Consider the following 12,259-nt stretch of genomic DNA (forward strand, 5'->3'; position numbering starts at 1 on the left):
GCTGCCTCCAACATGTTTACATCCACTTTCATCACCAACGGGTATCGCACACATCAGTGCCAAAGCAACAGAAAATGAGCACTTCTTGGTGAATTATTTAATGGCAACAGCTGTGTTGATTCACTGATGATGTCAAATTCGCTGTGGCCTTTTCCAGGATGACGTAAATGACGTTCTTGCAAATCCCCGAGTTATTAAACCAGATGGACTGGTCAGTTTCTGAAGCCGAAAGCAACACGTGTACTTTGCATAGAATCAAAGAACCACTGTTTGAAATTTAGCCAAGAACCAGTCACCGATTCCCCTCATATCACCTGTGTTATGATATGGACTGTGTTCTGGTGCCTTTAATACGTCAGACCTTGAATTAAAAGGGATGAGTAATAGAGCATGTGCCGCAACTTAATGTGTAATGTTTACTTCAGGAAACTCATTAACATTCATCAAGCATAGCACATTGTACACTGTAGTATGAGTCACAAGTGAAGTTAATCCACAGAAAGTTCAATATTGAGTGGAAGATTTGCAGACCTTTTCTCTCTCTCTCTCTCTCTCTCTCTCTCTCTCTCTCTCTCTCTCTTGTAAAATGCATTAACTTCCTAAGTTTGTGCTTTTGAACATGGAAAAAAGTATACGACATAGTCAACATATATTTAGGCCATATATTTTTTTTGTTTCTTTGTTTTCCTGTTATTAATAACCTTTTCCAAATAATGCCTGAAGGAAAATTGTGTAGCTCTGTAGCTTTGTCTTTATGCCAGTTAGTGCCTATTTATGATGATTATGATTTATTATTACTTTTAACAAGTACTGTGGCATATGAACAACAACAGTAATATAACATTATGATTGTTATTAGTAGTTCTTCGGAATATACATATAAAATCAATCATACAAATTCTATAGTGAAAAACCAAACTGGTTTATAGCACAGTATATGGTTGCCAAAAATGTCATTTCAAAATTGAAGTTCACATTTTCGGTTCCTTTCCTATTCATAATAAAATGCACAAACTAAACTGTACCGGAAGGGAAATGTAGTTTGATTAAATGTATGCAGATGTACCTGCCCACCTTCGTATTGAATATCTTGTAGAAAGCTTTGAAATGTGGATGCAATGGACAATGCTCCCTGACTTAACCACCCACTGTTACACTGAGAAATGTTAAGGCCTTTTATTGTAGTGTTGATGCGGTTTGCTTCATAACTAGCTGCTCAGTCCCCCCTGTGATGCCTGGTATTTGGTTAAGCACACAAAGCCAATTAACCACACAGGTGTCATGTACAACGGCCGTGCACCAAATGTGATCCTTCCAGAATCCCTGTGGATAACCTGGAGGCGCCAATCCTGTTCGTTCTATGGGCCACCTGAAATCACCAGGTTTTGAAGATGAAAGTGTAAATGTACCCCTCATCGACTAAGAATGAAAGCGACTCTTTGTGTTTGATTGTTTACAGTTTTTCAGGTATTTGTTGCAAATGGTGTCTATAATACTGAATTTCCCATAACACCTGCCTAACTGATTAGAATGAACACTTTTCAAATCTTTATTAATTGATCGCATAAGGGTGGCCTATAAAACTAGCTGCTTCAGGGCTCTCCGACACCAGTTTGTTTTCTTTGCTGTTGGGTTTTCCCTCTCTCTCCCACAAGGGGCGCTGGTGCTCCATACACAGGTGTCAGGCTCAACTAGGCCCTGCTGTGCTGTGGATCATCTGCAGTTCCTCTGATGTCTGACTCCAGATCGCTGCTGTAACGACCACATCCTGGCCCTGCACACACACCGAGGTTAGAGTTCTCTCTATACTGCAGGCCCTTCACTTCCCCTGGCCAAGGCATGTATGACTGGCTTTAAGTCACAAAGCTGTTTTACATTCAAATTCAGAAGATTCAGGATTACAATTGTTCTGTGGCTTTCTGAGTATGTGTTGTGTAGATTAAAATGAGAGGTCCCTGCTCAGAGTGTATGGCGAGTCCTAAAGGTCCAAACAGACCTTCTGCTTCTTCTTTCATTAATGAATAAGCTAATTTAGAAAGAAGGAATCCTGTGGAAATGGTCTTAACCTGGTTTATTAATTAACTGGAAAAGGACTTAAGTCCCCTCTATTTTCTGCTCCTGTAGTTTATCATGCTTCTACGTAAGTGTATATAAAGGCCCTGCATATTGCTCTAACCCAGTAACCAGATACTGCTGTGTTGTCTCCTCTGTTTCAGGACTGGGGCTGTGTGCAATAAGGTATAGTGCACCTTCATGTCAAAGGCTATGATTTGTTTCTGATTTGCTATGCCAGGACTCTTGTACAGGAACCAGAGACACCTGATATTAAAATTAGAAATCGTACAGCTGAGTGGAGTGCAGTGACAATAACAGTTTTCTTTCTGGGACTGGTTTTAGGTGACAATCACAATAAACACACAAGAGACTTAACTTATGAAAATGAATTCATATTTAAGTGGCATTTCCAGAAATAAATAAAAAAAGAACATACTATGACAAAAACGAAGGAGAGTCCAAAATCGTATCGTTATAAATGACATTTCTCGTGGGAAGTCGGACAATATTTCACTAAACACAAGTATAAATTATTACATTTTTCCATCATTATTTTTTTTACAGTTGTACAGCTTTTTTATTATCATTAAGCCTAAAACACTTAAATGGGTGTAAAAAAAGTGGTCAGCTATCTTCTCTTCGTATCTATAGAATCAACAAAAGACTGTGCAAATCAAACATAAATTGTACTACAGTATTGCATCACTTAAAAAGTGCTCTACAAAAGGTGCCCACATTCTTGACAATTCACCTTCTCCATGGTTCAGAAACAATGGTCAGGAGCTTTAAACTGGTTCTAGAGGCTAACAAAAACCCAATAAAACAGTTGCCAAAAACTCAGGTTTTATATATGACCCCCAGTGTCCCTAACCCATCATTCACTGAAGATGAGTGGTAGTACATTTTGATTAATATGCAGGTTCTTTACTTTTACTATACTGAGTCTTTTGTTTACTGTATGTATTATATACACATATACACACACACACACACACACACACACAGTACTTATAGAAAGTCTACACTCCCTTTCAAAGTGTTAACTTTTTGTTGCCTTTTAGCCTTGAATTAAAATACAGTAAAATCTTCAAATCAAAGACTCAACTTCGGGACAAAGTTGTTGAAAGGCACAGATCAGGGGATGGGTTTAAAAAAATACAAAAAAAGCCCTGAATATCCCTTGGAGCACAGTCAGGACGATTATTATTTGGTGGAAGGTGTGTGGCACCACCAAGACCATACCTAGATCAGGCCGTCCCTCCAAACTGGATGACTGAGCAAGAAGGAGACTGATCAGAGAAGTTATCAAGAGGCCAAGGGCAACTTTACAAGAGCTACAGGCTTTTACGGCCAAGACTGGTCAAAGTGTGAATGTGACATTTAAATGGATCAAACGCTGAGTCACTGACAACAAAATGTGAAAGTTCAAGGTGGTGCAGACTTTCTATAGGCACTAATATTATAAAAATACCCTCATGTGGAATAGACTTATTCTCCTGCTCTCTGTCATTTTAATACCTTTTAAAGCAGATTTGATTCTCCAGAGAGGTTCGCTTATTTGTCCGTTACATCACAAGCTTCCAACTTGAAAAACTGTGATAGTCTAGTGCAAAAAGAAACCCTGCATGAGCTTTCCAGAAAGAGGGCATGTCTGCAAGACTCTTTATTTCCCAATTCTCTCCGGAGCACTAAGTAAGCCCGTTGTTCAGTGTAGTCATATTAACCAACAAATATACTTGTCATTTTGTAGGTCATATTTCAAGGAATTTCTAGAAACTGTCATTCCAATGAAGCATTCTGTAAGTGTCAGAAACTGGAGTGGAGAACATTAGATCAACATTTCAGTAACATCTCTGCTTGCTCTTTGTCTGAAAACCCAAGCTAAAGCATGTAACTCCATGTTTAGAAGAATTAAAAAAAGCACTTTTCAGCTTTTAAGGCAAACACTCAAATGAACAGCTGTATGACCCAGCTGCCTACCATGTAAATAACTGGTGAGGTGAAAATTAGTCTACTCGATCTGTGGTTCTAATTCCTAATTTGGAATTGCACTGTTGGCTGTGGAGTCCTCAATGCTTTACACCAAACAATCCACCTCAGACTTGGACCATAGCTTCCACCCTAAGGAGAGAAGCTTTTTCTAATTGTTGTCTGGTAGCATTAGTCATAGGGAAAGGAACCATCATTTTCCCCCCCGAAGCTCCTATACACATTTTAAACACAGCTTTCAGCACCAGCACTCTAATCACTCTTCAACCAGAAGTAAAAAGCTCTTGACCAGTATTATCAAAAACCTTAATAAGGCTTAAAAGAAAAACAAATTGATTCTCCTTAATTCACATATGAGGTATGAAAACAAGTTTGAAGAAAACAAAATGCCAAAAACATTAATACAAGTCTAGTGTTTTTGTGATGACAGGAAACTGAAAAAATAAAGACAACCTCAGTCAATGTTATTGCTTTGTCTTGAGAGAAGAAAATAAAAATGGAAGCTACAGCAAAGTAGAAAAACAGCTTTACAGCAGGTCACAAAAGTCTGTATTGCGGTTTAGAAGATTTAAAATGCTACTTTGTGTCAGGGCTGCTTGCTTGGATCAGTTCCCTGTTATTGTAGGCCATCAGTCACAACCCACTCAAATAGAAAAAATGACCGTGAACTCCAGACACTTGCACGTACCTTCTCCACGAACAAGGCACCGACAAAAACAGGCCAGTTTGATGAAGCATTGCAGTAGGTCTGAGTTCTGTCATGAAAATCACTAACCTGCACAGATTATTTTTCTGTCCTTCGCTCAGCCATGCTCTTGTTAAGATACAAACTTTTTTACAGCATTTGGCACCTTGTGGTAGTATCACTTCATACACCGTCTTCTAACTCCTCTTATGTAAAGTGCCAATTCCGTTATTATTTTTTAAATAGAAAGAAACTGATGTAAATGTATAAATAACATACGTAAGGGTTCATTTAGAGTCTAGAAAACATACTGAATATGTGCTTTTGTGCTTGAGAATTATTCCTTCTTCATTTATAGCTATTCAACTGTCAATATCATTAAGAACAGGATGGAAAATCAAGCCTATGAGCATACTGATATAATGGTCTTTGGTATTTAAAAAAAGCTATGTAGGAAATAAACAAGCAAATCAATAAAGATGTCACAATTGTACAGACTTGGCAGAAAAAGTGATGTTGACTTGACACATTGTGGATGTTTCAGCTTACTAATAAAAATGCATTGGACAATAACATACATGTCTGTCCCTTTAGTTTGGGGCAGGGGAGCAATGACATTTTCTTCCTATGATGTTGAAAAAGAGTTTAGCCTACAATAACGTTCCAACCTTCGCACACCGTAAAAACATACAAGTCCAGAAAAGGAGTTTTAAGACCAAGTCAAAAACTCAATGTCACTGAGCAATAATATTAATAAATAACTTTGAAAAATACTCAAAAACTGTATTTTTTCTTCTCAAGCTGACTGTTCTCCAGTTCTATTAAGTTTACTTAGAATCTGTGCCCCCAAGAAAACGATACTTCACCGCCGACTCAACGCAGTCACCGTTCTCTCGCACCTCGAACGTCCCGCAGTCCCCAAAAAAAGGCCTAATGTTCGGTATCTTTGGCGGTTTTCCGGTCACGTCTTCCCCGGCCATCAGCAGCTCGGGGAGGTTGTGATGGGGCTCTGCAGGTACGTGAGGCTGTTTGCCTGGGAGTGCACCGCCACGGACACAGGGAAGCTGAAGACAAACGGAGACGTAGGGGTTGAAGGTTTGCCCCTGACTGCGGACGGACTGGCCGCTTCTACCGCACACGAGGTTGCGAGGACCTGCGTCTCGAACTGCAGCAGCTGTCCCATGAAGCTGAAGTTGGGCGAGATGATGCTCCGCCGTTGCTTCACGAACTCAAAGGCCTCCTCCAGCCTGACGCGCTTCTTCTTCATGAGATACGCCAGGCAGATGGTTGCCGAACGCGAGATCCCTGCTTGGCAGTGGACGAGGACCCGTCCGTTCGAGTCTTTCACCGAGTCTGCGGGGGAGGAAATACACTTATGTCAGCACTGGCAGTGATGTGCTTCCTGTGCCCGACTACAGATTACACAGCACGTCAACTTCCATCCCTGTGTCTTGAATAAATAACCGCTCCCTCACTAACCTAACTGCAGCACCCCTGATATCAGTTGGAGGTAAAGATTTCTTGCTTCAACAGACTAGTTAAGAGTAATTTGATGTTTCTTAATTTTTGAGAATTTCAAGTTCGAATGTATTGCAGGACTTAGCTTGAACAAGAATATAACATGGTGTAAAGAGTAGCTTTTTGGAGCATGTATGGTGACAGCACGGCATAAATTATTTTGAGTTTTTCCTTATTGCCTGTGTCAACATATGAAAACATAGGTGTAATCTGAGGCATGTGTGAGCGCCGGATAATCCTCTTTGAAGCGCTGAGGAAGGATATGAGTCATCCCTAGTCCCAAAACACTGCATTCAATGACGTAAGCGGTAGACTACCAATACTGCCTCTAATGCAACCAGTCCACGTCTCCTGCAGTAATACTCTGTAATACGGTATGGTCTATTTGTTTGATTCCATATGCTCTCATAAAGGAATCCCTGCCTTTTCAGTGAAGTGTATCTTCTGTGCCTGTGCTTGCCCCTCATGTGAAGATCTATCAAAGCAATTCAAGCCGGAGAGATCACGCAGCCCATTGTAATTTGAAATACAACACATTGTGGTGCACAACATGAGTCAGTGCACTAACGTGTGTGAAGGGCATAAATACTGCGTGCAACTATAGATTTCTCTACACCCTGTAATTCTAGAGGAATAATAAATGCATAGCATGCATATTGCATTCAGGTGACTTTCATTTTTTCAATATAGAATCAAAACAAAATCAAAAATACTGAGATTTTAAATTTCAATTCCTGAATTAAAATATCAGCAAACCCTTTGAATTTAACCATAAAGACACATTTAATTAAGGAATCAGGAACTGCTCCTTTGTTAATTTGCTGTAGACTGAGAATGCCTGCATTGCGCTACAGTTCTCTCTAAGCTGTCTATTAAACGGTTGTCGTGAAGCATTTGCAGGCCAATTTAATGGCATGTTCAGTCGCCCATCAGCACAGCATGGGGTCTGGTGGGTTGATATGACATTACTGTGACCACAAAGAGGAGGAAACCAGGTCTGTTTTGAATGTAAATGGCTCTCCCCTGATGTTTCTTGCTTTTAGCCATGCAGTGCAAAATCACAGTGAAACTAGTTCATTATTGAAAGACACAGCATTTGATGATGACTATATCTAGTTATATTAGTTTGTATTGGCCAAAAAACAGTCTGATACTCTTCCTAAACTTATTAAGATGAAGGAGTTCATACGGTCACGAATAAGGGATGACAGAAAAAGCCTGTACTGACCTATGTACTCAATGGCCTCTAGAAACCAAGAGCTGATGTCCTCCTTGTGGTTGTCCTCCACCGGAATACACTTGTACTGGTAGACCCCTTCAAAGTGGTTTGGACAGTTTGAAGACACGTTTAGTAAGGCAGAGATCCCCATTGCATCCAGCATTTCTTTTTTGGAGGCGTGATAGGCACTGCCCAAGAACAGGAAGGGCAAGATTTCTACTGGACCGCCCTAAAGGACACAAAAACAACAATACAGTCAGGAAAACTGTAGCACAAAATAAGATTCATTCAGTTATTTGGTTTGGAATAAATGTAACAATGGTTTATAAAGTCATGTGTTGATTTATGGCATGATAATTGTAGGATAAATGGAACAAGACCGATACCACGCAATAGCTGTGTGTAGTGCATTGCAGTTATTTTCACATTTTTTACGTTTTTGTTTATTTTAAATACGTCAATTAAATGTAATTATATTTACTAAATATTCAAAGAACAACAAAGAATCTGGGTTATCCTTCCGAAAGGCTGAAATGTCTTGTTCTGCAGATTCATATCATTCCTGAGCTCTGCTGCTGCTTTGTGTTGGATGGCGGCAGGGATGATGCGGTAATCTGAAATCAATTCTGCGGATTTCCACTGACCTTACCGTAAACCTCATTAGCTGAATAATAGCAGTTTGGCAAAGACAATCCACGCTGCTTGTGGTGTTTACCCTGGCCCATAAGAGTCTCCAGACCACATTGTAGTATATGATCACAGAAAACATTAGATTGAACTACTATATTACATTGTATAAGTATATATTAATTAATTGATTGTTGATTTAATTACTAACGTAGAAAATACGTTGTGTGTTTTATGTAGTTTTCTCTTCTACGTGTTTTCTACATTATATTCTGTAATAGAGACCCACTTGACTACACAGCCCGCTGTGGCGGAGGAAACGGCTGAAGGGATGCCCGACGCTGCGGCGTGGCTAATAATAGGGGTGGGCTGGGGGCGCAATCATGTGTCCATCGCCACTGGCCCTGGATGTGGAGATGGCAAATGCATACAGAATCATCGATCGGCACGGCTGACAATTGCGCACTATAGTGTCACACAATGGAAACGAGCGCAACGGATGGCCTGCACTGGGGAGCTGTTTGCCCGGCTATGACGGGTATCTTCCGCAACGGCTGGCGTGCGGGTCGCAGTGGCGCAGCACAGCACACCGCGGGTACCTGGTCGTGGTGAGGGGTGCCACAGGACGTGCAGCTGGGCTCCGGCACGTCAAGGCTGGACTGCGACGACATGCTGGACAGAGCTTTTGTTTTTAGACAGAATTCAGGATACTCTGAATAAAACCTGTCATAGCCCCCTAGGATCAGAGAGAGAGAGAGAGAGAGAGAGAGAGAGAGAGAGAGGACATGTAAAGGAGAAATCAGCGGAAAATGAGCCTCATGTATAGACTTGTAAAAATGGAATAATTGTATCTACCCCCTTTCAACCCCTTTTAATGATTGAATGAATAATCCAAATTGCTGTTTGTTCAGAATACTTTTACATTATAGTGTGTTCACAAACTGAGCATTAGAATGCATGTGTTACCATGACTGTGAACAGAAGGTCCTTCTGTTTTAGGCAGTTATTAAAAAGCATGTCTTAATTACTAAGTGCAAATGTAAAACGTAATTTGCCAGTATTCAAAAAGATATAGAAGAAAAATGACTTGTATGCTATATTACACTTTTTGTGTAAAAGAAACCGGCTACTACAACAACAACTACTACTACTACAAATAATATAAATCGGTTATTTTCAAAGCCAATTTGAACCGAGTTAAAACAATGTGTGTAATATTGAACATTTACACAACCTTCAAATGAAAATGAAACAACACAAAGAACAGCTAGTTCAACCGTTTGGCGATTGCTGCTGCAAAAGCACAATAGATGAATGGATGCAGTGCCTCCACTCAGATGCATGAAATCTAATGTATAACCCGTTATTATCCCAGCCTTGCGCCCAATGATTTGACAAGCTGTTGAAGTTTTGCTTTGTGTCCGACACCTACCATTAAACCCTGGCTTTCAGTAAACACAACACACGTTTACTCCATTATTCATCGAAACTGTAACATTTTGTAATAATTGGAAATGTTTTATAATGCAAGTACTCGTGGGTTAAATATATGTCGGTTGTGTATTTTTTAAGTATGTGCTTAGAATCCGATCAATGAGATGAGAAACAATAATTGAGAAATAAATGATACATTCTCCCGGGAAAATGTGTTCATCTTGCTTTCGTTTTTCGTTATTTTAGCCTGAGTGATTTAATTATTTTAACAGCTTGGTCCTCCTACAATCACTAAACAATTCGAATTGTAAGAACTGTGATGGTTAATAATTATTATTAATAGCAAAGTATAGCTTTCATTGCATTTTACTCCTCATTACCAGCACTTCATTGTTGGCATGTTGTGGTTTGTGCATTATTCAATAGGCGGGCATAAATACATTAAATCCTGCATGCCTTAGAAGGAAATGTAGCATTATATATCAATGTGCAATATCCCGTATTAACTCGAAATGCCATATCTTAATTGAGGCAGGACCGTTGAAAACAAGAATGGTTTTACAGTAACGGTATTTGATAATAACATTATAACCCATATTGGGTGCTCCGAGGATTTCAACAATACTACCCTCCAGCTGGATCTGCATTACATCATCGCTTTAGTGCGCATTTGAAAATTCAATTGGACACCACATTTTCCCTTTTCGTTGCAGATGCATTCAGAAGCGAATACATTGGTTAGAAATATAAAAAAATAGTTAAAATCACAAATCACTCCTGGTGGGATTCATGCTTTCCATTTTATTTTGTAGCTATGTATGAAGAGTGCATCATTACATTCATCCCAATACAATAGCTTTTATGAAAGGGGTAACATGTTCTCTCTCTCAATGATTGTTCCTTTGTTAATGCATGGACTGTTATGAATGGTTTATTAAGTCAATTCATCATTTGCAGTCCTGATGCTCCTCCACCCTGGCCAAACCATATGCAGTATTTATTGGAGACCTAAGCCTGGGCTCACACACGGGCATTACCTTTCAGGAGATAGGTGTCAGTCCCGAAGGCATCCCTACACAACGCGTTCAGCACTAAAGTAATGGTGCTGTCGTCTTTCACAGAGTCCGCATGCGGCGTCCGCTCATCGTACAGGATGACAGCGGAGTAAAGTCCGGCTTTCAGGCGGGCTTTGACCTCCTCGTCGCCCGCCAGGATCTGATCCAAGCTGACCGAGCCCTTAGCCCTGCGTCTCACGATCGTATTGCAGCGGATATTGACCGAGCCGCGGATGTGTCCAGCGCTGTACGCCAGAAATGATCTGCAGTCCAGGACCAGACATTTCCCACTGTCGTCCTTCAGCAACCTTTTCAAAACGGTACATTCCATCTCACAAAGTTCGTCCATAGTCACCATTTTCTTCAGATGCAATGTCTATTATTTTGTCAAACGGGACAATCAGCTGCAATCCGTTTCTATGCACGCAAGCCCGTGCAGTGTGGCTGTCCTGTGTTTTTCTCCAGAGAGGATTACTATCGCAAGCAGCCACCTCGCCTTCCTTTTTATGAATGGAGCTCCAGCCGCCAGCCCCAAATACGGAGAGTGACGCCACACGCACGAAGACGTCATCTACTCGCCCCATTCATTAACCCTTCTTCCCTTCGCCTTCATTCATAAAAAAGACGCCGGCGCGGCTGCTGATCAATGGAAGGTGTGAAACACTGAAATAACGAGTGTCAAAGGCTGTGAAATAAACGATGCTGCGTCCCCACGTGTGACGCTTTCCGCTTCCATGAATCAAAGGCGGTTGTTTGGTTTGTGCAACGTTTGGGTTTATTGTGCAGTAGTGATCATCTAAGCAGCAACATGAGCAGCAGCACAATATGAATAATCATAGTAATAATGCAATTCGGGAGTGTCATTTTAATGCAATTATATAGATTTTCCCGGAGCTTGCAATAGCCGCATGCGTGGTTAGCATGTAAATGTCTACCTTGTGAGAGATCGTGGTTAGCATACATAGCATTTCCAACATGCGTACTCGCAGGCGCATAGAGATGGTCACTTATATGCTGCCGTCTTGCACAGTGTAGATCGCTATTCAATGCAGCAAAACCTGCTACAGTATTCTGCCCACGAACAATTGACACGTAGCAGCGCCGCAGGGGCTCTTTAAACAAAACTCCCTGCCTGTCCTTCTCCGAGACATCGCAGGTAAAATCTAACTCCAGAAAAGAAAATAATATAATGGTATGTATGTATGTATGTATGTTGTTGTTGTTGTTGTTGTTGTTGTTGTTGTTGTTGTTGTTGTTGTTGTTGTTGATGATGATGATGATGATGATGATGATGATGATGATGATGATTTCATTTTATGTCTGGGGGTGGATGATAAATTCTAGTCCACATCTAAGTAAATCCAAATATGATAGTGAAGGGGTCAGGGGTTGATATGAGAGAGTACGTTTAGGGCAAATAACAGTGGCTTTTAAAAGAGTAGAAGAGTTTGCACGGTGACACATTGGCGTCTTCGATTGTATGCGTTTATTAATATTTCAGTGTATTTACTGGAGTAGTGGTGTACCGTGGTCTATGCCTTTGTCACTTTAGCAAAACAACAGTGTAGCTTTAAAACAACAAGACGTCATTTGACTTCTCTTTTCCCGGTGTAATCATGTGTTGTTATGATTATGTCACCAGCTCAGGGATAATATGGGAAAAAAGAATGAACTCAA

General features: G+C 40.5%; 1 protein-coding gene across 1 annotated transcript; it reads right to left on the reverse strand.

The window, feature by feature from the left end:
• Window positions 1-2,431: 2,431 nt before the first annotated feature.
• Window positions 2,432-11,096, reverse strand: dusp4 (dual specificity phosphatase 4). The gene is made up of 4 exons (XM_066710864.1): window positions 10,565-11,096; window positions 8,693-8,829; window positions 7,476-7,695; window positions 2,432-6,082 (listed from the first exon to the last, which is right to left on the reverse strand). Exons 1-4 carry the CDS (start codon window positions 10,938-10,940, stop codon window positions 5,709-5,711), a joined length of 1,107 nt encoding a protein of 368 aa, XP_066566961.1. The 5' UTR covers window positions 10,941-11,096; the 3' UTR covers window positions 2,432-5,708.
• Window positions 11,097-12,259: the final 1,163 nt, after the last annotated feature.

The sequence above is a fragment of the Amia ocellicauda genome, chromosome 8 (assembly GCF_036373705.1).
Source record: "Amia ocellicauda isolate fAmiCal2 chromosome 8, fAmiCal2.hap1, whole genome shotgun sequence".
NCBI classification, from domain to species: Eukaryota; Metazoa; Chordata; class Actinopteri; order Amiiformes; family Amiidae; genus Amia; species Amia ocellicauda.

Coding starts and splice junctions, on each gene's coding strand:
- dusp4 (XM_066710864.1), bottom strand. CDS start 10,940: ATGGTGACTATGGACGAACTTTGTGAGATGGAATGTACCGTTTTGAAA. Junction 7,696..8,692: donor GCACCCCTCACCACGACCAG/GTACCCGCGGTG, acceptor TGTGTCCTTTAG/GGCGGTCCAGTAGAAATCTT. Junction 6,083..7,475: donor AGAGGCCATTGAGTACATAG/GTCAGTACAGGC, acceptor CCTCCCCCGCAG/ACTCGGTGAAAGACTCGAAC.